This window comes from Danio rerio, chromosome 3 (assembly GCF_049306965.1).
Source record: "Danio rerio strain Tuebingen ecotype United States chromosome 3, GRCz12tu, whole genome shotgun sequence".
NCBI lineage: Eukaryota > Metazoa > Chordata > Actinopteri > Cypriniformes > Danionidae > Danio > Danio rerio.
This window is the reverse complement of record NC_133178.1, coordinates 11,845,985-11,873,230: the sequence shown is the minus strand read 5'-3', so window position 1 is coordinate 11,873,230 and position 27,246 is coordinate 11,845,985. Positions and strand designations below refer to the sequence as shown.

Below are 27,246 nucleotides of genomic sequence, written 5' to 3'. Positions count from 1 at the left end.
CGGCCACGCCGATAGATGACATTGCCCATCGCATCCGACTGCTCTTTCACCGCCTTGAATTCCTGGGTGAATTCACCGACGGTGTCGCCGAACAGGCCAGCCTGGGATATGGGCGAGTCAAGAAAGCGAACTTTGTCAACGTCGCGCATATCGGCCAGGTTTAGCCAGAGGTGGCGTTCCTGAACCACAAGTGTGGACATCGTCCTCCCCAGCGCACACGCGGCGGACTTAGTAGTCCGAAGAGCATAGTCGGTCGCGGTGCGCAGCTCATGTAATAAGCTTGGGTTGGACCCGCCCTCGTGCAGCTCGGCCAGCGCCTGCGCTTGGTAGCGCTGGTAGGTGGCCATCGCGTGCAAAGCAGAAGCAGCCTGGCCCGCAGCCTTATAAGCTCTGGCTCCGAGGGAGGCAGACAACCTACAGGCTTTGGACGGGAGGCGGGGCAAACCCCGCCACGTAGAGGCGCCGCGCGGACAAAGATTGACCGCGATAGCGCGCTCCACTGACGGGATCGCCTCATACCCCCTGGCAGCTCCGCCGTCAAGGGCGGTGAGGGCGGAGGCACTCGCAGCACGGGCAGAGAAAGGTGCCCTCCAGGACTGCGTGAGCCTACTGTGCACTTCCGGGAAGAAGGGGACGAGAGGCTTCGAAGGCTTCGCCTTCTGGTCCTCTACGTAGCACCCATTTAGTCGGTCCGGCCGCGGAGCTGGGGGATAAACCATCTCCAACCCCACGGCCGAAGCAGCCCGGGAAAGCACGGCTAACATGTCCGCTTCAGGATCCGATTTGACAGCGCTCACCTGCCCGGAGGGGGCGAGCGGGTCCGGATCTTCGTCGGACAGTGAAAGCCCACCCTCCGATGCCGCGGAGGACATCTGATCTCCGGTGTCAGCGAGTGTGAGAGCTACCATCTGGTTAGACGGATCACTCTCACCACCCGAAGCTTGGATGGAGCGCCGTGAGGAGCGAGAGGTCCGCGAGCCCGTGGGCGGCGGATTAGCTCCCGCTGAAACCCTCAGATCTGCCCGAGCGCCCGCTGCTTTTTTAGAACAGGAGGCAACTGGGGTGGCTCGCTCTCTTGCGAAAGTTAGCCGCGATCTTAGCTGTGCAACGGTCATGGCATCGCAATGACGACATGAACCGCCCGCGAGCACCGCATTAACATGCTGGACCCCCAAACATGCAATGCAGTGATCGTGTCCATCATCCGGAGACAGGAAACCCCCGCATCCAGAAACGCACAGTCGGAGCGCCATCCTGAAAAGGACGTGCTGCACGACTGTGTTGCTCTTTTAGGAAAGTTGCAACTATACGCACCGCTCTGGAGGACCGGACCCAAAGAACCGCAGGCAAGGGAGTAACCCAGCTCGACCGTCTGCCACCGCGAAGACCCACTCTGGACCGGGAGACACACTCATTCGCTCTGAAGTGCTGATCAGCAAGAGGAACCCTCATCGACTCACTCAGAAAGGATCTGAAGCGAAAAGGATGGCGTCTGCTGGCTTCAGGTGTGCTTATATGCTGAGATAATTGCAGATGTCGCACACCTGCGCAAGCTTACGCTGCCAATTAATTTCATTCATTGGCCCGTTCAATACTCTCCAGATAAGCGGCTTCTGATCCGAATCCTCCCATTCATGGCACTGAAGTTCCCCAACCGAAGGGGAACTAGGCAGGTTAGGGTAATTAGGCAAGTTATTGTATAACAATGGTTTGTTCAGAAAAAAATTGCTTAAAGGAGCTAATCATTTTGTCCTTAAAATGGTGTTTAAAAAATTAAAAACTGCTCTCAATCTAACCAAAATAAAGCAAATAAGACTTTCTCAAGAAGGAAAAACATTATTAGACATACTTTGAAAATTTCCTTGCTCTGTTAAACATCTTTAGGGAAATATTTAAAAAAGAATTGCGTTTGATTTAGATTTATTATTGAAGGTCAGAGATTTAACTTATTTACCTCAGGAGCTGCCCTAAATGAAACGGTGAATATAAACATCACCATGGACATCTTAATAAAGGAATAAACACATTAACAGTGTTTGTTTGCTGAAATTCGTATAAAAATCTATTTTATTTATATTGTGCAGCATATATTTATAATGTTTTTATGCAGAGTATATATTTTGAAAAGGGGAAAAACAATAAATCATTGTATGAATGCTGTAATGTTTAAATAATATTCCATTAAAAACACATGAATGTCATGTGACCATCAGGAAGAACGCAGCATCTCATTTCTCACAGGACGCGTTCTCTGTCCTCGCAGTCTCCTGAGTTCGTTCTTCTGAGGTAACCTGGCAAGACATAGGTTCTCCACAAGAAGGCAAGTCCATATTTAGCGTTCTTGGAATTGAGAAACAGCCACTGTTTGCCTTATAAGGTTTAAGTACTTCCTCCTCCATGGCGAAGCACTGAACTTTGTCAGTCTGCCACGGACACACCCTTCAGCAAAAACTCTAAATCTTCACAATTTAGCATCGCAAAGACCTTTGGACTAAAATAAAGGAACATGGATTTGATGTGATAAAATTTGTAGGAGGAGTTTGTTACAAAGTAACAATGTCATTTCTTGTTGCCAGCAGGTGGCGCTATAACTGTTACTGGATATTGGCTTGCAAACTTGTTCAGGTCAGGACTCTTATCAAACATGTGGATTTTGAGGCAAATCGGACAATGCATGCCTGAGTTATAACTACCTGTTTCGTGGCGAATCGTCAAAGTTGGCCGCCACGGACACGCCCCATTCCAAGAAAACTCTAAATCTTTGTAATTTAACATCGCAAAGGCCTTTAGATGACATTACCGAATTTGGTGTTGATCTGATAAAATTCCAAGGAGGAGTTCGTTAAAATACAACGCCTGGAAATGGCAAAAACTGCACTTTTTAGGCAGAAGAAGTTTAAAATATCCGACTTCCTGTTGGGTTTGAGGTATCACTCCAAGAGACTTTTTTTGTAGGTATTGGCATGTTTGATGTGTTTGCCAATTTCCGTTCCGGTGCACGGTCCCGAATAATTCCTTATAAATAGAAAAACTAAAACTAAACGGAACAAATAGTCACTAGAAAATATTAATAGCTAACAAAAATATATAACAATTTTCATAATTAATAAGCGCTCATTATGTGATGGAATATCTGACCTGCTGTTACTGTTTATACAAGTAGCTGTAGATTTTTACAACCAAACAGTCCCTTATTTACCAACAGTTACCACTGCAGAATGAACCACCAACTATTCCAGCATATGTTTTACGCAGCGGATGCCCTTCCAGCCGCAACCCAGTATTGGGAAATACCTGCACACTCTCACATTCACACATACACACTATGGCCAATTTAGATAACCCAGTTCACCTATATCACATGCCCACGATAAAGCTTCTTTATATTTATCATTCATGTAAGACGGATATGCTGACTCTTGAATCCGCTGCTGTAGATCTACTGATCCACAATGAAATAAATGAACATGATACAAAGAAAACAGTGGCTGGAAAGGCAAGTGGATTGTGCTGGAATGACCTTCCACTGAGCCAAATCATGATCCTGCCAAATCACAATTATCCTTAAGATGTCAATAGCCCGTTTAAAGTGTTTGACTCAATTTAGGCTTAATGTGAGCCACATGTCAGGAGCTGGACTGCAGAGTGCAACACATGCACTGGACTCTAGAGGAAACGGACTGGGGTTTGGGGGAGAGAGTTCAAAGATAGACACCTCTGTAGAGACAAAACCCAACATCTGTCTGAGAGTAAAACCTCACATACACAGCGAACACCCACTCAACTCCCAGCAAGATGAAAACACTCTGAAGAATACAAGTGAAATACTGAAGATCTTAGGCTGGAGAGCAGATCAGTTCATTGTGCGTTATTTGTATATGTCTATATTAGTGTTTGTTATAAATGAGGCAAGGGCGAGGCAGTGGCGCAGTAGGTAGTGCTGTCGCCTCACAGCAAGAAGGTCGCTGGTTCGAACATCGGCTCAGTTGGCATTTCTGTGTGAAGTTTGCATGTTCTCCCTGCCTTCGCGTGGGTTTCCTCCGAGTGCTCCGGTTTCCCTCACAGTCCAAAGACATGCGGTACAGGTGAATTGGGTAGGCTAAATTGTCCATAGTGTATGAGTGTGTGTGTGTGAATGTGTGTGTAAATGTTTCCCAGAGATGGGTAGCGGCTGGAAGGGCATCTGTGGCGACCCTGGATTAATAAAAGGACTAAGCTGACAAGAAAATGAATGAATATATGAGGCAGGGCTATCAGTCCTTTAGTGTGGAGCTATTGGTCATTTAGGGCAAAGTTATCAGTCCTTTAGGGTGGAGCTATCGGCCCTTTAGGGCAAAGCCATCAGTCATTTTGGGTGGAGCTAACTAGTGCTTCAGAGTGGAGCTATCAGTCTTTTAGGGCAGAGGTTTCGATCCTTTAGGGTGGAGCTAATGGTCATTTAGGGCAGAGCCATCAGTCCTTTAGGGCGGAGTTATCAGTTCTTCAGGGTGGAGCTATCAGTCTTTTAGGGTGGAGCTATTGGTCCTTTAGGCCAAAGCCATCAGTCATTTAGGGCAGAGCCATTAGCAGTTTAGAGCGGATCTGACGGTTAAGTAGGATGAAGCTATTGGACATTTAGGGTGGAGCTATCAGTCCTTTAGGGCAGAACTTTCAATGCTTCAGGGCGGAGCTATTGGTCCTTTGGGGCAGAGCTGTCAGTGCTTCAGGGCGGAGCTCTCAATCCTTTAGGGCAGGGTTAACAGTCCTTTAAGGCTGATTTATACTTCTGCGTCAAACGCACGCGTATGCTACGGTGCTGACGCATAGCCCTATGCCGTGGCCGTTGGCGTCGCTGACGTGCACCTCTCGTCGCAACGACGCGTAGCGCAAGTTCTGTGATTGGTTGGCTTGGTAGCGCTGATGAGTCTGGGCGAGACAGAGAGCCGCGCGAGCCCAATGGAGCCATTGTTTACAAGTGTGGAGTCCGCGAAGGAGCTCCGGATGGAAAGTTTTGTTTTGTGTTTACCTCATAGTTAAAGTTGTTGCATGTCCGCCGGTTCGAGTTTGAGCCTCTTGTACATCCCGGAAGTGTTCAGAAAGAACAAAACACAGGCGAAGAAACTCGACACAGAGACACATTAACACCTCACTGCCAACTAGCGTTTTGGAAGTGTTAATGCAGACCAACAGAGACAGCGCGCAGAAGTATAAATGCACAGCTACGCGCGTTGCATGCGCCATTGGTACGACTTTCACTTGACGCAGAAGTATAAACCAGGCTTTAGGGTGACAGTATCGGTCATTTAGGACAGAGCCATCAGTTCTTTAGGGCGGAGCTCCTATTCCTTTAGGGCAGGGCTATCAGTGCTTCAGGGCGGAGCTATCAGTCCTTTAGGGCAGAGTTAACAGTCCTTTAGGGTGACACTATCGGTCGTTTAGGGCAGAGCCATCAGTTCTTTAGGGTGGAGCTATCGGTCCTTTAGGCCAAAGTCATCAGTCATTTACGGCAGAGCTATCTGTAATTTAGGTTGGAGCTATTGGTCCCTTAGGCCAGAGGAGTGGGTGGGGGGTGAGGGGGGTGGGGGGTTTATGCTATCAGTTCTTAAGGGCGGAGCTATTGGTGCTTTAGGGGGGGAAGCGTGGCACAAAACTCACGCTAAATCTAACTGTCAATGGGGGATGAGCAAAACCATAAATACAGTACACACAGTAGTCAACATAATGTGGGTCATAAAAGCTTCCCAAGACAAGGTTGGTGGTTATAGTTGGAATATTGGAAAAGTTTTATGACAAGTTTGATCCTCTCCAATGTGACCACTCTATATGGACACAGCATGAATTAGTGCCAGGTTCATGTGTCTCTTTATTTTTTTTGCAAACTATGAACCAAATCAAAAAGTTATGAGAGAACCACAACATTCATTCATTTTCTTTTCGGCTTAGTCCCTTTATTAATCTGAGGTCACCACAGGGGAATGAACCGCCAACTTATCCACCACATTTTTTACATAGCTGATGCCCTTCCAGCCTCAACCTATCTCTGGCAAACATACACACACACTCATTCACACTCTTACACTACAAACAATTTACCCTACCCAATTCACCTGTACCACGTCTTTGGACTGTGGGGGAAACCGTAGCTCCCTTGGAACGCAGGGAAAACATGCAAACTCCACACAGAACTGACCCTGCCGAGGCTCAAACCAGCGTTGCCAGAATCACAACATTGCAAACTTATATATATATATTAAATATAAACCAATATATAAAAAATCTACTTCACCCAAAAATGTAAATACTTTCATCACTTATTTCAACCGTTCCAAACCTGTCTGAATTTCCTTTCCGGAAGATTTTATGAAGAATGCTGGAATCCTAAAGCCATTGAATTTCACGAATTTAAATTTTTTTATTGTATATTGTAAAAGGCGCTGTACTTGATTTTAATTCAAGTTTCATGCTTTACCTTTGACGTGGATGCTGGTAGGAGTGATGTTCATCTTCTTGAAATGCTCGTCTGTATCTGGATCTACCACCAGCAAACGGGTTTCTTTCCCGCCGTTCTTGATGAAGGCCACAACCTCAGCGTGCCTCATGCTTTCAATGTTCACTCCATTCACCTGCAGACAGCATTTTAAAGGGTTAGTTCACTCAAAAATGTAAGTTCTGTTTTTAATTACTCACACTCATGTCATTTCAAACCCCCTGAGACCTTCACTCATCTTTTGAACACAAATTAAGATGTTTTAGATGCAATCCTGGAGCTCTCTCGTCCTCCATAGTCAACAATGATCTGACACTCAAAGTCCAGAAAAATACTGAAAAACCTCCTCAAAACAGACTATGTGGCTTCTGTTGTTCAATCAAAATATTATCAAGCTACAGGAATACTTGATTTTTTTGCACACATAAAACAAAAATACTGATTTTATTCAACAGTTTCTTTTCTTTATGGTCAGTACTCATGAATGTGGCCCTACACTAACACTAAGAAGAAAAAAAGAAAGCGTTGAAGTGTTTTTCTGGAATTTGAATAAGTTGGAAACCTTGCGGTGTATAGAGGATAAGGACATAACTTTGAACCAGGGGTGTCCAAACTCAGTCCTGGAGGGCCGGTGTCCTGCTGAGTTTAGCTTCAACTGGCTTCAACACACCTGTCAGGAAGTTTCTAGTATATCTACTGTAGTATGAGCTTGATTAGCTGGTTCAGGTGTGTTTAATTAGAGTTGGAGCTAAACTCTCCAGGACACCGGCCCTCAAGGACCAAGTTTGGACACCCCTGCTTTAAACAGTTTAAAATCTTGCAGGACAGCCACAAAAACAACAAATTTACCTTATATTGACTTTGCTATTTACTGTAATCATATTCTAGACCAAGATATTAACTTGATGGTAGTCTCCAAAAAAGTGTTACCATGGTAAATTGAGTTGTATGTTGGATTTAATATATTTATATATTCTTTGTTTTTTTATTTTATATATTAGTTTTTCTAATGACTTACATATTATTGGTTTTATATCTTTTTAAAATGATTTTATTTAGATTGAAATGCATTTGAAAAGTGTATAGATTGAATGAAACCAATCAGTTATAAATCAGAAAAATAGTCAATAATTCACCACACCACACCTCCAGCCACAATCTTAACTTTTTAATAAACTTTTTTGCATCATACATTTGTTGTTGTTTTTTTTCTTTTATATTAAAAACCTGCATTCTCATCCGCTGCGTTAAGCATATGCTGGATAAGTTGGTGGTCCATTCCGCTGTGGCAACCCCTAGTAAATAAGGGACTAAGCCGAAAAGAAAATGTTTAAGAAATATTTAAGAAAATTAATACAAAAATGCATATACAGTCAAGTCCATAATTATTTGGACATCGTCACAATTCTGACATTATTGGCACTATACACCAACACAATTGATTTAAAGTGAAATGAACTTTAATTACAGACTGTCAGCTTTAATTTGAGAGTATTTACATCCAAATCAGGTGAACGCTTTAGGAATTACAACAGTTTGCATTTGTGCCTCCCACTTGTTAAGGGACCCAAAATTAATCAGTCATAATAATAATCATAAATCAAACTTCCAATTTTTAATACATGGTTGCAAATCCTTTGCAGTCAAGTACATCCTGAAGTCTGGAACACATAGACATTACCAGACACTGGGTTTCATTGATGCTCTGCCTTGTTCTTGGGGCATTTTCCCTTCAGTTTTGTCTTCATCAAGTGAAATGCATGCTCAATCAGATTCAGATCAGTTAATTGAACTGGCCATTGCATAACATTCCACTTCTTTCCCTTCAGAAACTCTTTGGTTGCTTTTGCAGTATGCTTTGAGTCATCATCCATCTGCACTTTAAAGCATTGTGAATCATTTGGCTGAATATGAGCAGAAAATATTGCCTCAAACACTTCACACTTCATCCTGCAGCTTTTGTCAGCATGTACTCTAGTACAAGTTGATCTTGAGCTCATCTGTTCTTAGGATGTAGTTCCAGCACTGTGAAGGCTTTTTTAGAACTCTAATCTGGCCTTCCTGCTTTTGAGGCTCACCAATGGTTTACATCTTGTGGTGAATCCTCTGTATTCACCCTGGGGTAGTCTTCCCTTGATTGTTGACTTTGACACACATACACCTACCTCCTAGAGAGTGTTCTTGATCTGGCCAGCTGTTGTAAAGGGTGTTTTCTTCACCAGGGAAAGAATTCTTCAGTCAACCACCACAGTTGTGTCCGTGGTCTTCCGGGTCTTTTGGTATTGCTGAGCTCACTGGTGCGTTCTTTCTTTTAGAGAATGTTCCATACAGTTGTTTTAGCCATGCCTGATGTTTTTGCTATCTCTCTGATGGGTTTGTTTCACTTTTTCAGCCTAAGGATGCTTGACTTCTAGTAACAGCTCTTTGGATCTCATCTTGAGAGTTTACAGTAACAGATTCCAAATGCAAATAGCACACTTGAAATGAACCCCTGACCTTTTATCTGCTATAATTGGAATGATGAGGGATTAACACACACCTGGCCATGGAACAGCATAGAAGCCAACTGTCTAATTACTTTTGGACCCTTAACAAGTGGGAGGCACATATGCAAACTGTTGTAATACCTACAGTGTTCACCTGATTTGGATGTAAATGCCTTCAAATTAAAACATTTCTGCAGTTAAAGCACATCTTGTTTGTTTCATTTCAAATCCATTGTGTTGGTATAGAGCCAAAAATATTAGAATTGTGTCGATATCCAAACACTATGGACCTATAAATTTATTTTTGAAGTTTACAAAGTAAATTAAAGAATAATTACAAATACACACACAAGTCAACGATACATTTATTATATTCATATTTTGTTTTTATATTATGCTTCTGCTTATGAGCATATACTGTTACTTTTTCATAATTAATATGAGTACCTTATTTCTGAAGCATAAAGTTCTTTTAAAGAAGTACTTTAATAAATATTTGTTAAAATAATCCCAGTAGAACCATTTTTCCCATACATATTTTATATATTTTTATGTAATATTGTACGTTTAAATACAGCTAAAATGCTTCAACTAAAATATTTTAATCAGCAGATTAATCTGAGCCGAATCTTTTTCACTTTTGCCTCAGTGGCTATATGTAAAAGCCTGATTTATGTCATGATAAACCGGTCCGCAGCCCTGCTTTCCGTTACTTAGCAACACGTTTTAAAGGGATAGTTCAACCAAAAATGAAATCTACTCACCCTTTTCTTTTTCCAAACCTTTATGAATTAATTTCTTCTGTTGGAAAAAAAAAGAAGATATTTTGAAAAATGTTAGGAATCGGTAACCATTGATTTCCATAGTATTTGCTTTTCTTACTATGGAAGTCAATGGTTACCAGTTTTCAACTTAAAAAAAAAAAGAAAAAGTATATATATATATATATATATATATATATATATATATATATATATATATATATATATATATATATATATATTATTTTGTGCTCAACAGAAGAAAAAAATGCATTAAGGTTTTTAAACAACTTGAGGGAGAGTAAATAGTGAGTAAACTGTTTCATGTTTTGAGTGTACCGTCCCTTTAAATGCCGATCCGCCAAACAGAGGAGAGACGCTGAAGACATTTTAGCGAAATGACAGCAGAATCAATCAAAACAAAAGCAGGGTTTGGTAGACGCGGCGCTGGCCTTCTGCTGAAGTGTTTGTGCTCGGGACAGATGGAGCGTATGCCCTGTTCAACTGAGCACCATCAAATATTAAAGCGTCCTGCTGCAGGTTTCAGGTGTCGGACTCCAAAAACTCACACTCTTTAGTTCAGAGACATGACGGAGAAAGTTTGACAGACTCCATAGGGGGAATCTCACAAAAGCTGGCAACAATTTCACTCCAAAATCAAAAGTCAGCGATGAGAAATGATGTTTAAGTTAAGGTATATACAGTATAGACTGCTCAGCAACATAATAATATTATTATGTCAATTAAGCCCACTTTGGTGAATAAATTTTGTTGTTGTTTTTTGTAATGCTCAGTATATATATATATATATATATATATATATATAGATATATAGATAGATAGATAGATAGATAGATAGATAGATAGATAGATAGATAGATAGATAGATAGATAGATAGATAGATAGATAGATAGATAGATATACAGAGCATTATAAAAAACAACAAGATTTTTTCACCAAAGTGGGCTTAATTGACATAATAATATTATGTTGCTGAGCAGTCTATAAATAAATAAATATATATATATATATATATATATATATATATATATATATATATATATATATATATATATATATATATATATATAAATACCCATATGTTTCACAATTTATATTTGATTAAAATATAAATTAATATATTTAAAATTCACATTTCTTTATTTAAATATATTTATTTTACAAATATTTAATTATGACCTTTCAAGTTTTATATCACAGTAACCAGGGGCGGACTTAACCCATAACCGAAGTAAGCAGCCGCTCAAGACCCCTCTTAGGGAATTGAGGGGCCCCGACCAATGCCAAGAAGCCTATATTAATCATATAGCTCTTTTTTTATACGTTTTCTATTATATGTTATAAAATCTATCTATAACCATAAAGATTTTAACATTATTACTTCTTTACAAAACCAGGACCTCCAAAAATGATACAAGTTATAATGCTCTCAAAGGTTGTGATTCAATATTTGTGAAAGAAATATATTTTAAATATGTATTTAAAAAAACATATTAATTTAAATTATGCAGACTTTAATTAAAAATAAATTGTGAATCATATGGGTATTAGATATATAAAAAATAAACAAATCTGCCTTTAATAATCCACATTATTTTATGTGAATACTAGTCTTTGTTTTTTGTTTATTGGCTCATTGCTGTCAGGGGCAGATTTAGTTTTTTTTGTTGACCCCAAGCAATTCTATTCTGTTGTAAATAAACTGCATGTTAAAAGTATATTTTAAGCAGAACCTTTAGCTTTTTAATGTAAAATCAATTTGTGGAGGCCCTGGTTTTGAAAAGAAGTAATAACATTAAAATAATTATGTTATAGACAGATTTCACAACATATAATAGAAAATTTACACAAGGGCTATATGATTAATATAGGCTTTTTGGCATTGGTTGGGGCCCCTAAAAGGGGGCTTTAGCGGCTGTTTACAACGGTTATTGGTAAAGTCCACCCCTGATTACTGTAATAAAACTTGAAAGGTCATAATTAAATATTTGTAAAATAATTATATTTAAATAATAAAACATGCATGAAAATTATATGCATTTTAATTATATTAGGTTATATTTGAATCAAATATAAATTATGAAACATATGGGTACTAGATATATTAAATTTACATATAAATAAACAAATTTGCCTTAAAAATCTATATTAATTTGTTTGAATATATTTATTTATTTATTTATTTGCTCATTACTTTAATACAACTCTTGAAAAGTTATAATAAATTTGTGTAAATATTTTAAATTTGTATATTTAAATAAACAAACAACATTTAAATTATGCAGATTTTAATCAAATATAAATTGTGAAACATATGGGTATTAGAAATATCAAATATACATATGAACAAATTTGCTTTAAAAAATCAAAAATTTATTTTATTAGCATACCCTACCTGACTAAAGTATTGTAACAAACACTAACCTGACTTCTAGTTGATTATTTGGTATCAGAAGTGGCTTATATGAAAGGCGAAAAAAAAGGCCTCTAGATGACGCTTATTTCACCAAAATAAAATATGATCATGCCTTGGTTTGTAATTATATAATTAGGACAGTAAGGTCTGACTTTGCTTAGACAAAAGTCTTGTCACTTAACAGAAATAATGTACAGTATAGAAAATAAAACCATGCTGCAGTGGAAAATATATAAATATATGAAATATATGAAATGAATATTGTGAATGACTCTCTTGAGCTTGGAGGACTACATCCATACATCTCTGCAATGACTCAAATTACTAATTAATAAAGTCATCTGGAGTGCCAAAGAAAGCGTTCTTGCAGAAGTTCATCAAAATTATTTGGATTCATCTTCAATGCCTCCTTCATCTGACCCCAGACATGCTTAATAATGTTCATGTCTGCTGACTTGGCTGGCCAATCCTGGAGCACCTAGACCTTCTTTGCTTTCAGGAGCTTTGATATGGAGGCTGAAGTATGAGAAGGAGCGCTATCCTGCTGAAGAATTTGCCCTCTGCTGTGGTTTGTAATGTAATGTGCAGCACAAATGTCTTGATTCCTCAGGCTGTTGATGTTAACATCCACTCTGCAGATCTCTCACACGCCCCCATACTGAATGTAACCCCGAAACCATGATTTTTTTCTTCACCAAACTTGACTGATTTCTGTTAGAATCTTGGGTCCATGCGGGCTTTAGTAGGTCTTCTGCAGTATTTGTGATGATTGGGATGCAGTTCAACAGATGATTCAGCTGAAAAATTGACTTTCTGCCACTTTTCCAAATGATCAACTAGAAGTCAAGTTATTATTTGTTGCTTTTACAACTGAGATCGACGACAAGACTTTTGTCAGGTAGTGTATTTGTCTTTATACATGTATACATCCTAAAATGACAAGACAATAAATTTATTATTAAATGCATCACATAAAGATAAATCATACTATATTGCACATTATAAATACATTTATAAACATATATGCAGAGTTAACCTCCATTTTCAGCATTTATATTTATTTGTCTGTATAATAATATATTTGTGTGTATATATTTTTAGCAATATGAAGTAGTTGTAGTGTACTAAACATTGTTATCATCCTTGTTTATTTGCATATATTATTTAACATTAGTGTTGAATAACTGGTTTAAGTCTCGGCTGGGTCAGTTGGCGTTTCTGTGTGGAGTTTTGCATGTTCTCCCTGTGTTGGCGTGGGCTCCGGGTGCTCCGGTTTCTCCCATAGTCCAAAGACATGAGCTATAGTTGAACTGAACTAAATTGGTCGTAGTGTATGTGTGAATGTGAGAGTGGATGGGTGTTTCCCAGTACTGGCTTGCGGCTGAAAGGGCATCCACTGCATAAAACACATGTTGGATAAGTTGGCGGTTCATTCCGCTGTGGTAACCCCTGATAAATAAGGGACTAAGCTGAAGAAATGTGATTATCTTTGACATTAATGTCTCATGAAAACACAACATGAACAATACTAAAATACACATTAAAGTATATAAACTAATGATTTTAATGGAAATATATGATTATTAAATCTATTAAATATATTATTATAATATTATATCAACACAATCATCTTATTTATAATACATATTATACATTATTGAATTATATAGAACACATTTTACATAATAAATCCATTTGTTGCGATTTTGTAGTGAAACTCGAACATCATGATCTACTGAACTATTAAAATTTGCATATTTTAGTGAATATTTGTACCGCTATATTTATGATATCCTAAAACGCAAACTTGTATGTTCTGATTTCATAACTGTTTCTCATTTGCGTTAATTAAATTGAGCTAATATAATCACGTGTATGCTTAATGTAGGTTATGTGAACGTCGTGTTATTCCTGTGTCAGCTCTACTGATCTCCAATGTAAGTGGAGCAGTATGTTATTTATCTTGACTCAGAAATATTTAGCGCGAGTCATCATCATATCGCACGCCTCCCACACGCATCTGAATATGATGGATGATCAGCATGAGTGTGAATTTAGACAGTGTGGGTGAATATCTGGCATCATCACGCTGTATTTTGATGCACATTATAGAAATATGATAGAGGCCTGTTATCAAGAAACAGCTTAAAACTGTTTAAGGACAGACACTGCAGACAAAACACTGCTATTTTAATGCACATGCTGGTTCTGAGATTTTTATACTTTTTTAAATAAAGTACTTTACTTAGTCTAAGTGGGTAGATTACAATAACCATGCATATTTTCACTTCAGCATCACTTACATACACTTAGATTTACAGCTGAAGTCAGAATAATTAGCCCTCTTGTGAATTTTTCTTCTTTATATTTCTCAAATCATGTTTAACAGATCACGAAATTTTCACAGTATTTCCAATAATTTTTTTTCTTCTAGAGAAAATAAAAGCTGTTTTTGTTTAAAAAAAAAAAAAAACATTTTAAGGTCAATATTATCAGCTCCTGTAATGTTTTACGCATATCTAAAGAACAAACTATCATTAAACATTAATTTGCCAAATTACCCCAACTTGCCTAGTTAACCTAATTAACATATTTAAGCCTTTACATGTCACATTATGCTGAATACTAGCATCTTAAAAATATATAGTAAAATATTAAGTACTGTCAACATGGCGAAGATAAAAGAAATCAGTTATTAGAAATGAGTTGTTAAAACTATTATGTTTAGAAATGTTTATATATATATATATATATATATATATATATATGTATATATATATATATATATATATATATATATATATATATATATATATATATATATATAAATAAACATAAATATATATTTATATATAAAAAAATATATATAAATATATATATATATATATATAAATATATATATATATATATATAAATATATATATATATATATATATATATATATATATAAATATATATATATATATATATATATATATATATATATATAAATATATATATATATATATATATAAATATATATATATATATATATATATATATATATATATATAAATATATAAATATATATATATATATATATATATATATATATATATATATATATATATATATATAAATTATATATATATATATATATATATATATATATATATATATATATATATATATATATATATATATATATATATATATATATATATATATATATATATTTATACACACACAACCAGAGTTCATCAAGATTCTTTGCTTTCATCTTCAATGCCTCCTCCATCATCTTATCATGCTTATTAATGTTCATGTCTGCTGACTGGGCTGGCCAATCCTGGAGCACTTTGACCTTCTTTGCTTTCAGGAACTTTGATGTGGAGGCTGAGGTATGAGAAGGAGCACTATCCTGCTGAAGAATTTGCCCTCTGTTTGTAATGTTATGGGCAGCACAAATGTCTTGATACTTCAGGCTGTTGATGTTGCCATCCACTCTGCAGATCTCTCACATGCCCCCAAAGTGAATGTAACCCTAAACCATGATTTTTCCTTCTCTAAACTTTTGATTTCTATGAGAATCTTGGGTCCATGTGGGTTCCAGTAGGTCTTCTGCAGTATTTGTGATGATTAAGATGCAGCTCAAGAGATGATTCATCAGAAAAGTCTACTTTCTGCCACTTTTCCAAATGGTCAACTAGAAGTTATTATTTGTTGCTCTTACAACTGGAATCGATGACAAGACTTTTGTCAGGTTGTGAATTTATAGATAGATAGATGTGGTTTCACAACTGCTGGTCACCTGTGTGAAGCACACTCAGAATTGCTTTGTTCAATTCAATTCAGCTTTATTTGTATAGAACTTTTACAATGTAGATTGTGTCGAAGCAGCTTCACATAAATGGTCATAGTAACTGGAACAGTGTAGTTCAGTGTTTTAGTGTTTAAGTTCAGTTCAGTTTAGCTCAGTTCAGTGTGATTTAATCATTACTGAGAGTTCAAACACTGTAGAGCAAATTCATCGATGCGTAGCTCTACCAATCCTGAACCATGCGAGCCAGTGGCGACAGCGGAGAGGGGAAAAAACCTTCACCTGATGGGAGTGAAGAAAAAAAACCTTGAGAGAACCAGACTCAGTTGGGCACGACCATTTTAATTTCTCCGCTGGCCAAAAGTCTTGTGCAGAGCTTCAGCTTCAGTGCAGAACTTTGTCTTCCAGAAACATGGAGGGCTCTATTTTAACGATCTAGGTGCAAAGTCTGAAGCGCAGGGCCAAAAGCATTAAGGCCGTGTACGAATCTGCTTTTGCTATTTTAAGGATGGAAAAATACACACTGTGGCGCATGGTCTAACGGAGTTGGGCTTATTCTCTTAATGAGTTATAGGTGTGTTTTGACAATAAACCAATCAGAGTCTCATCTCTTATTCCCTTTAGGAGTCAGTTGTGTCACACCATATCACATTTGATAAGGAATGAGCTTCCTCCTATAGGCCTAAACTTGCACTTTCTCTTTCCTCGTGGATAAGGAAATATGGTGTACGCACAGACATCCATTAGCCTACATAGTTAATTTGTTTGTTAAGAGCAAAGATTTGTCAAACTATTTCTAAATTCAGTTCTAATTTCCAGCAAACGAATAAATAAACAATAATAATGAAGTGTGTTCAAACAACTGATTTATTTCCAAAACACATGCTGTCCCCCAAATAGTCTAAAACCTGACATGTGGGCAAATCTAAGCTTGTTTTTAATAAAACAAATATAAATATGCATTAATAAATAATACTGATAATAATATTAACATTATACAAAAGCAAATTGTCATGGGCAATTGTTATCGTCTATGGGCGCATATATGAGCGCAAATGCATTTGCTATTTAAACAGTGTGGCGCAAAACGTCAAAATGACACTTGCGTCAAGCTGAAACTAGCAAATAACATTTGCATCGCGCCTTGCGCCGCATTGCGCCTGGTGTATGATAGGGCCTGGAGTGTTTATAAGAAAGTGTCTGGTGCATATGGAGAAGAAAAGGAAACTTTTTTTCTCTAGTTTAAAGATAGATTTTCAGATATGGTTGTATGAGAATATGTGTGTTGTTGTGGTCTGACCTCTATGAGTCTGTCCTGTGGTTTGAGTCCGGCGCGATCAGCGGGCGATCCAGGGTCCAGCGCCCGAATGTACTGACCCGGTTTAGACTTCTCGCTGTGCAGATTGAAGCCGTAACCCGTGTCAGAGCGAACCAGGAAACAGAGCCTCGGGACAAGCTCAGATGGATCCCGCGTCGAGGATTCTGATGAGGGCTGAACATCCTGTCAAAGGAGAAATACAGACATTTATGATATCTTCATACATTTAGAATGCTTTCACGCTGCAATATTTGATGAGCACCCAGGATTGTTTGACATCAGAGTTCAGTTTGTTTGGTTAATGTGAACGCTGTCTTCTGAACTCAGGAGCACACCCACAAACTAGGGATGTAACGGTATTGTAAATACCGTCATACCGCAATATTAATTTTTTTCGATATTACCGTAGTCGCATGACTCGGTAAAACTTTAGGTCTTCTGAAAAAATTTGCTCAGGCGAATGAAGCGAATGGGAGGTACCGGAACCTACAATTCCCATCATCCCTTGCGGTCTGTTGTCGCTACAGATCCAGTAATGCGGAAATGGAGTGTGCTGCTAGAAGCGGGGATCAAAAAGAGCTGAAAAACTCTAAAGCGGGTGTTGTCGCCGCGCGCGTACTGAATAGTGGTGTTGTCGCGCGAGTTCTTATCAGCTGTGTTGTCGTGCGCGTACTGAATAGCCGTGTTGTCGCGCGAGTTCTTATCAGCTGTGTTGTCGCGCGCGTACTGTAAAGCGGGGACGGAGGGTATGTCGCGTCGCGGGGGCACTTTTGATCATTTTGGAAGGGAACTTTCTATCCAAGACTAAAAAGGGCATGTGCACTGCACAGGTTAAGCAATGTGTGTGCACGTGCCTGTAAGTTGGGGAATACGACTAATATCATGGGGACTGCAGAAACACAGCACACTGTTCAGATTGATGCAGACATGAGACCTCTATCTCACTCATGGTTTGTCCTCTCAAGTGGGGGAAAGACAATGCACAACGTTACCCACTGCTGTCAACCTGGGCCAAGTCATGTTTCTGTCCCAGAAACCTCAGTCCCAAATGAGAGGGTTTTTTCTGTTGCAGGGGACATTGTAAATACCCAGAGATACCAGCTTTTACCAGATTATATTTATATGATAATTTTCCTTTAAACCCATCTCTATCTAAGTGAGTGAGTGATTAAATGTTGAATGTGATGAGTTTTCAACACTACTAAATTGAAACTTAATTTTTTTACATGGTTTAATATTTTTTTGTTATTAAAATTGAAGTTCCTGTTTCAAAGCTTACAGATAGATGACTAATTTGTATGTCATTGACACTTTTGGCACTTTTTTGGAGTATTTTCATAAGTTTTGTTTTTTCCTGTAAATGATTCAATAAATACCATACCGTGACATTCATACCGAGGTATTACCGTACCGTGAAATTCTGATACCGTTACATCCCTACCACAAACTATACCCGCGTCTGTTTGAAAAGTGCATTATGGTTTACTTCAGATGTGAACATGATCCATCGAATCATTGAAGTAGGGATGGGTATCGTTAAGGTTTTATACGTATTACTACTTTTTTTGATAGCACTTATCGGTTTGGTACTTTAACAGTTCTCTAATCGGTACTTTTTGCAGTAAAAAAAAAAAACACAAAAAAACTAATTGAACAGAATTAACAACACTTAATTTATTATTACATTTTTAAAAGTAAAATAAAATGAAACCAATAACTGTAAAACATAAATACATTTTTTCCTGTAAAAAAAAATAGCACAATGATTTAAAGGAAAATGACTAAACATGTTTGTCTTTTCTGGCAGAATTCGGGATCTACCTTGATTTATTGTGTTCCCTGCAGTTAAAAATGGCCTCTTTGATTTGCAAAATGCAGTTAAACGATATAATGTTTTTGATTTTTTATTAACACATTCATATAAATGAGTAAACAGTGTTTCATTACTTTTCATTGCAGTTATTGCACGTTTGAAAGATACATTCACTTGCTTGTGTTGGTCACCTGAGAGGGGCACCTCAGCCAATGAGGGCAGAGTGGCAGAGGCTCTAGCCACCGAGCCACACCCCTGTGCAAGGCCCTGGCTGGGAATCTCAATTCATTTCAATTTAAAGTGACAGTCACCAAAACGTAACTATTTGAATCAAAGCTAACACGGTCAGTCAAAGAGTTAACCACGAGTATATCTGATAATGAAGCTGATCATAAGAGATCTGGAGAACCTGGAACAGCGTCCCTGGATCTGGATTGCATGATACAGAAGCAACACGAGTTAAGTCAGTCACAGAACATGACGTAGGAGCTAACTTCTTGAAGATTAGACAGAGTTTTCACTTGGAAGTGAACTGAAATGGCACTTAGAGAGTTGATGTGAGGTCTTTCTCTTTCAGACAAAATAAATCAAAGTGATGCATACAATAATAAAAGAGAAGTAAGGAACCAATTGCAGTCTAACAAAATCGTCTGCAGTCACATATCGACACCTGTCCATCGGCAGTAAGAGTCCCCGGTAACCAGACCAGTTATAGCATCGCACTGTTATTTGTGGGTCATTTGCATCACTCTACTTGCATTGTATTTTCATTACCTCACACAATGAACATTATATATATTGGTCAAAACAAATGACAACTACGGCACAGCAGATAACAGTAAATATATTATTATCATTATTATTATTACTAGTTATTACTGATTAAATTATTTTCTTATTAATTTAAATTTTTTTTTTGTTGTGTTCATCTTGTTTTGTGTTGAAAAATTCCAATCTTCACAAATCTCTTTATTTTTCATAATAAAGTAAGATGAAAAAATAAACAAATTAGAAATTGATAATTAATAATATAATTAATTTCTTGTGGAAAACTTAATGCGGCCCAGCCTTAAGCAAACTCGGCCTCCAGCTGCCCTTGGGTAAATTGACCCCTGTTTTAGGAGGTATATTGAGCTGAAACTTCATGTACACACTCTAGGGACATCAGAGACTTATTTTGCATTTCGTAAAAAGCGGCACAATAGGTCCTCTTTAAGGGCCCTATCATACACCCGGCGCAGTGTGGCGCAGTAGTCTTTTGGTAGTTTCAGCTTGGCGCAAGAGTCGTTTTGAGGCGTTGCGCTATGCTGTTTAAATAGCAAATGCATTAGCGCTCATTTTTGCGCCCATAGGTGTTCTGGTCTAAAAAGGAAGGCGTTCTGAGGTGGACCGCTGGCGCGTTGCTATTTTGAGAAACTATAATAGATTTTACATTAGACCAAAACTAACCCGGTCTAAACTCCGGCGCAGAGTTGCGCCTCGCTTACACACTGCTTAATACACACAAGAGAGCAATAGGCAAATATCTTTACATATGAAAAAATTTAAATATTAAGGATATATATAGTATATAATAAGAATAGATATAGAATATAAATATAAAGGATTAAAATATTACAAAACATAATTTTTTAGCCTAAAAAAATATGAAAAATCACTGCTTTTATGTCGTCTTCATCTCGGGAGGCTTTTTCAGTTCATTCATAACAATTTTCTTTTGTATAATGTTATTATTATTAGCAGTATTATTTAATATATCCATATTTATATTTGTTTTATTAAAAACAAGCTTAGATTTGCCCACCTGTCACGTTTTAGACCATATGGGGCACAGCATGTGTTTTAGGATATAACTCAGGTTTTTGAGCACATTTTGCTATTTTTATTCATTTATTCGTTTGCTGGAAATTAGAACTGAATTTAGAAATAGTTTTGAAATGAATATTTGCGCTTAACAAACAAAAGTATTTATTTATAGATTAATTGATGTCTGTGCGTAAAGGTTTCCCTATCCAAGAGCGAAAGTGAAAGTAGATCGATTATCTCTCATTCTCACGCAGTAGATGCTCTGTTCAACAGTTTTCTGTTAAAAAACTGTTAACTGTTAGCTAGTGAAATGCTCAGTTTTTCCACTTAGACTTACTTTGCGTCCTGTAAATAGCGAATGCGCTCTTGGCGCGACGCAGCTGACTCTTAAAGGGAATGGAAGATGAGACTCTAATTGGTTTATTTTCAAAACACACCTATAACTCATTAAGAAAATAAACTCAACCCTTTTAGACCATGCGCCGCGGCGCAAGGCAGATTTCCCGTCCTTAAATTAGCAAAAACGCGTCCAGACACGCCCTGAAAGCATTTGCGCCCTGCGTTTTGCGCTCTGTCCATGGACCGTCAAAATAGTGCCCTATAAGTGTAATTAGTACCTAAAATGTGTACCTTATGGCATCTAAAATGTACAAAAGTTTTAGCTAGTTTATTGCACAGTTTGTACTTTCTTCGGTTGCACCACTTTCATAAGGCAGAACGTAGTTAGTAGGTCATAAGCTCTCCAGAAAACAATGCACAGATGCACTGAATGACGTGATACCCAATCAGAAGGCTTCGAATTGTTAAATGGGATGAAATTCGAATGAACTAAAACTAAAAAAAAACAAATAGTCATCGAAATCAAAACATTAAACTTACACATGAAAGAGAAAAAGAACAGGTAGAAAAACTCAGTCAGGAAGTTTAATTCTTATTTTAATTGAGATATACACAAACAAAATAAAACATTCCGTATAAAATATGTACTTTTCTGTCACAAATAAAAATAAATAAAATAAAAGCAAAAAACCATGAGCAGAGGGAGATGAGGGAAGTGAGAGTTTGTAGTTCTTCAATATCAATCGTGAGCACATCGCTGTAATTAATTTTGCTGTTGACTCTTTTCTACTGTTAAACATACACAGAGGCTTCAGAAAGCTACATTTAGCGTTACATATTAACTAATATCAATGGTGCATTACTAAACTACTAGTGTGTAACTTGTGTCACAACTAAGCTAAGTTTTAACTTACGCACAACTGGTGCAACCAGCCCTTGATTATCAATCCAATGCTCAAACAGCACAGAAATTATAGTAATAACACAAAATGAATTGCATGTGTGTGGAATATTGTTGAAAATGCTTTCTCAACAAATTCCACTATTTCCACTTTAAGGTTATGAAAATTCCCTTATTAAAATGTGCACAATCTGCCACAGACTTCTAAAAAGACACAAGCCACAAAATCCGCCATTTATCCAAGACTGAGATTGTAAAAAAAATTGCACAAATGTGCCCTTAAGGACAATGTTTGACAATAGAGTTCACCTGGGATATCGAGAGCAAGGTCATCAGAGGAACAAAAAGCACTGCATTATCAGCCTGCGCAAACACGAGCGAAAATAATAATCCCCATAGCCATAGAAACCATAATAATGTGTGACAATCATCATAATCAGTTTAAAAGGAATTTCTACACAGGTTAAGTGATTTAACATTGTCATCTGACGCATGAAGAAAAGTCAAGCACCACTATTATTTTTGAACAAATTTAATATTCAAACAAACATCACAATTTAAACCCTCTAACCCACGCATTATGATAAACCTCTAAAAAAATATTTGAATGTTTTTCTTTTCTTAAAATGGTTTAACTTAAAGTGCTGAAAAAAAACATTGGAAAAACTTCAAATGTAAAACTTTCCTTATAATTAATAATTTTGTTGTTTGAAATAATTTAATTGGTGTTGCAGCATCATGAGCTTTAACACAGAACTTATAAATGACACCTTACACATACTTTACCACAACTCATATTCCAACAGCTTTCATTTATTCTATTATTTTTTTTGCTGAATATTATTAAAAATAATCATAATATTGTACTATCATATATACAACATGGAGCAAATATAAATATTTCCTCCAGTAAATATTATAACAAAGAAATAACAAGTCTTGTATATCCAGATGCATCAGAATAATGAAGCTACTAGCTAACAATGTTTATATATTATACTTTATACCAGTGGTTCTCAAACTTTTTTTATCAAGTACCACCTCAGAAAAAAAATTGTCTCTCGAAGTACCACCATAATAAGCAGTGTTGAAATAAAGTAGCGTAGTACTTAAAACAGCTACAGCTTTATACAGTTAAAAAACAAAGTAGATTAATTCCTACTAATAAGAATATAATTGTCAGCCACTTCAAACAATATAAATAGTTTGAACTAACCCTGCACTGTGTTTACATGTAAAAAAACAACAACAACAAAAAAAAAAAACTAAAAATGTCAACATTTAAATTAAAATGTGCTTTTAAAAGTTAAAAATGATAGGTTACTTTTCTTAAAAAGTAAAAAAAAAAAAACTCCTGTACTCCTGTAAAGTATTAAGATAGTAGACTATTTATGAACACCTAGAAATATAGGCTATATGTCTTCATATTCATGTATAAATATTTTTTGATACATTTTTAAAAATTTGTAGCGTGTACATATGACATATTTGATTCCTCCACATACCACTAGTAGGAAGCCTGCGTACCACTAGTGGTACACGTACCACAGTTTGAGTACCACTGCTTTATACTATACTATGCCTGTCTTATCTGCATCTGATCTAACTTACCTGAGCTGTCTCTATCAAATGTCCAGTCTGCATCCTTCTTATGGTCACTAAAACCCATCTCACCCTCACTTTCATCTGCAAGAAGAGCCAGTTCTGTCCTTTTCTTTAAATTACCATAGAACATGGTGGTGCTCGCTAATACTCTGTTCCCTGTATTGATATCAATTCAAAAGTAGTATTGCCATTACAATTAGATTTTATCCATAATACAATGTCGTTAACATATGACTAATCAACATTATATTACTAGCATTCATGTTGTTATTGTTACAACTTAAAAGTTCACAGCTGACCTTGCTAGCTAGCTAACCTATTGCAATATTACATGTTCCACTATTGCACACTGTTGCCATTTGGTAACACACACATTTGATCGATTTACAAAAAACTAATTTGTTTTAAAAAAAATTTGAGTTGTGAATATGTCATCATAACTTACTGAAGGTGACGTTTCAGATTTTTTTTGTGGATCTGACAAAATTTGATCCTTTGTTTTTATTGACGTTTACATTTGCATTTAGCAACTAATCACAATAAACGCCAGTCTGTCAGAAATCGCACTACAGAAAAACACTGGATGTCATGTGACTTAACCAAAGCACATCATTGACTACTCTAAGGTCTTCTCTTTCCAACAAAAAAAATAATATGGAGGGTTTTTTTTTTTAGATTAAGGAGGACAGAATAAAAGAAATTAAATGTGCACAGATAAGTCTTTCATAATAAATAAGAGGTATTAGTCTTCAAAGAAAAAAACAGAATTTAAATTAAGAATATATGTGAATATATTTCAGAATATATTTACAGAATATAAAATATTGTATTCTTGCTTCAGAAATAATGAAAATATGGATTTTCACATGATTTTGTGGTAAATATTCCAGCCAACTAGACAGTTTTATCTTTTTTTTTTTTTGATTTATATATATATATATATATATATATATATTTTTTTTTTTTTTTCCCTTTATTTTTTATGCCAAGAAGAAGTTACAATATTTATACAGAAAATTGACATTTTATATACATTTTATACATATAAAACCCACTTTAACAACCCCTAAATACACTGCCTAAAGAACGATAAAAATAAATAAATAAATAAATAAATAAATAAATAAATAAAAAATGAAAGAAAAATTAATTATAAAAAAATAATAATAATGAATTTTTAAAAAAATGTAAAAAAAAAAAAAAGTACTGTCAAATCTTTTTTTTTTCAAAATAAAAATAAAAAATAAAAATAAATAAATAAATACATACATAAATAATTAAAATAATTATAAATACATATAGAAATAATAGAGTGACAACAGTAATGGGTGATTCAATGAGGGATAAGGCTGTGCTATCTTACAATGGTAAGTTAACATAGAAGAAGCTTGAGATTCTGGACAGAGAAAGAAAGGACAAAGAAAAAAGATTCCAGTTACATACAAGACAGTCACATTATTCCCCAGGAAGTACACTTATAGCAGAGAAATATGTTAATAATGGTTGCCATACATATGAGAATTTGCTAGAGCCTCTAATTAAATATTTAATTTTTTCCAAGTGTAAATATAACATCAGATCTTGAAGCCAGTGTGATGCTTTAGGTGGATTTAAAGATTTCCAGTGCAGTAAAATTTGTCTGCGAGCCAGCAAAGATGTAGACAGTTTTTTCAAAGATCTTTTTTGGAAATATTTTGTATGTGTTTTTATTTTTTTTTTGGGGGGGGAGGGGGGGGGCTTTTTATACTTTTATTTTTCCTAAAACATACTAACCACACATAATCTTTATTATCTCTGTTGCGTATTTTTGTGGCCCAGTACATGATACCAATTATATTTTACAAGTAGAAGAAATAAGAACAAATGTCAGAGCACATCCAAAGGCCACTATGGCCCCGGCATCCTCTTAGACCCCAGAGGGTTTATGTAATCAATAAAATGATTTAATTTACAATGAAAGTACGCTAAATCATAGCAGATGAAATATCTGCATATGACCAAACTAAAAGGCAAATGCCCTAGGTAATATTTCCAGAGAAGAGAAGTTTGCTCTATTTATTAGTACCAAAATTGCATGCAGTCACTCCTGAGAACAGCAAAAGAGAAAACATCATCATTAAAATCAAGGAGCCGTGTGAAGAGCTGTTTTTATGAGAAGAGGCTCTAATGACAGTGAAGGTCAAAGTTTAAGGTCTTATCAGAGAGTCCATTAGGAACAGAATAGCGCAACAAATTCGACCATTTCCAGAAGACTGACTGCAAAAACAAACATTAGTGTTACAGCAAAGAACTATTCCTTCACTGAATGTCCATTAAAGACCAGAAAAGAAGACACTGAAAGAATATTAGAAATGTGAGATTGCTCTTTATGATTAATGCATTTGCAACACAGGCTCATTGAATGCAATATGAAGTATGACAACGTTGGTTCCTTTTCACATTAATGATATTTACAGGGATTTATCATTAATAATAATTACTTTGATGCAGTTCTTTAAACAACACATAATAAATACCACAAAACAACTTAATGTCGAAGATTTACATTTTTCGAGAATGATTGCATTTCCTATTTATCTGCATATGGACAACTCTTTCTGGTTTCCTCACTATGTTACTTTGTACGGTGTTGTACTGCAGACCACTCAGGATTAAGATTGGTTAGGAATGGTACCACAAAAAATAAATAAATAAATAAATGCAATGCAAAATCAAGGTAAACTGTGGTCGCAGTGATCTTTTCTCTTATGTTTGCATCTGAAAATACTATCAGTTGGGTTTTGGTCAGTGGTTTGCTAGCTTATCTGTACATGCCCTGCCTTCTGCTGGAAATGTACAAGTAGGATGCATATCTAAAAAGTACAACAAACTGATCCCTAAGTAACATATTTCAGATTGATGAAAGTGTTGACAGCGCCCTCTAGTATATTTGTCATCTGAAACGTGCAATGAAATGTATTAAGAGCAACATATTTTAAGTTTCACAAAAAACTTTTATATATATATTATATATATATATATATATATATATATATATATATATATATATATATATATATATATATATATATATATATATATATATATATATATATATATTTTCATTAAGTTTCACAAAAATGTAGTCTGAGGCACGTATTTACAGTGAGTCTGGATTGTGCATATCTATGTTTTATACAAACTAAACAGTTATTATATTTCATCATTGCTTATAGAATATTACATGGGTTAATTGTTGATATTTTGTATCTAATCAAAGTACTAAAAGTGTTTTATTTTTCTATGTATGGCAAATACAAGTCTTTATCTTAAAGTTTAAAGTTACAAATAACATTTGTGAAATATGAATATGTAAAAATAAATGTGTAACACTGTTCCATCTTGGAATTTGTAACATAGTTTTACACAAATAATCACAATTTATATAACTATTCTTATAGATCTAAATACGCCTAAGAACATTTTTGGCTATATAAACTCATTATATCATTACACTAAATGACATTTAGTGACC

General features: G+C 36.1%; 1 protein-coding gene across 1 annotated transcript in view; it reads right to left on the bottom strand.

Annotated features, from left to right (window-relative positions):
- Positions 1-27,246, bottom strand: part of LOC100535100 (Na(+)/H(+) exchange regulatory cofactor NHE-RF2) — an 86,046-nt gene that overhangs the window by 13,231 nt on the left and 45,569 nt on the right. Inside the window, exons 3-4 of the mRNA XM_021473166.3 lie at positions 17,251-17,451; positions 6,449-6,602 (exon numbers count right to left, since the gene is read on the bottom strand). Coding sequence (XP_021328841.2) covers positions 6,449-6,602; positions 17,251-17,451 — 355 coding nt within the window. The remainder of the gene's footprint in view (positions 1-6,448; positions 6,603-17,250; positions 17,452-27,246) is intronic.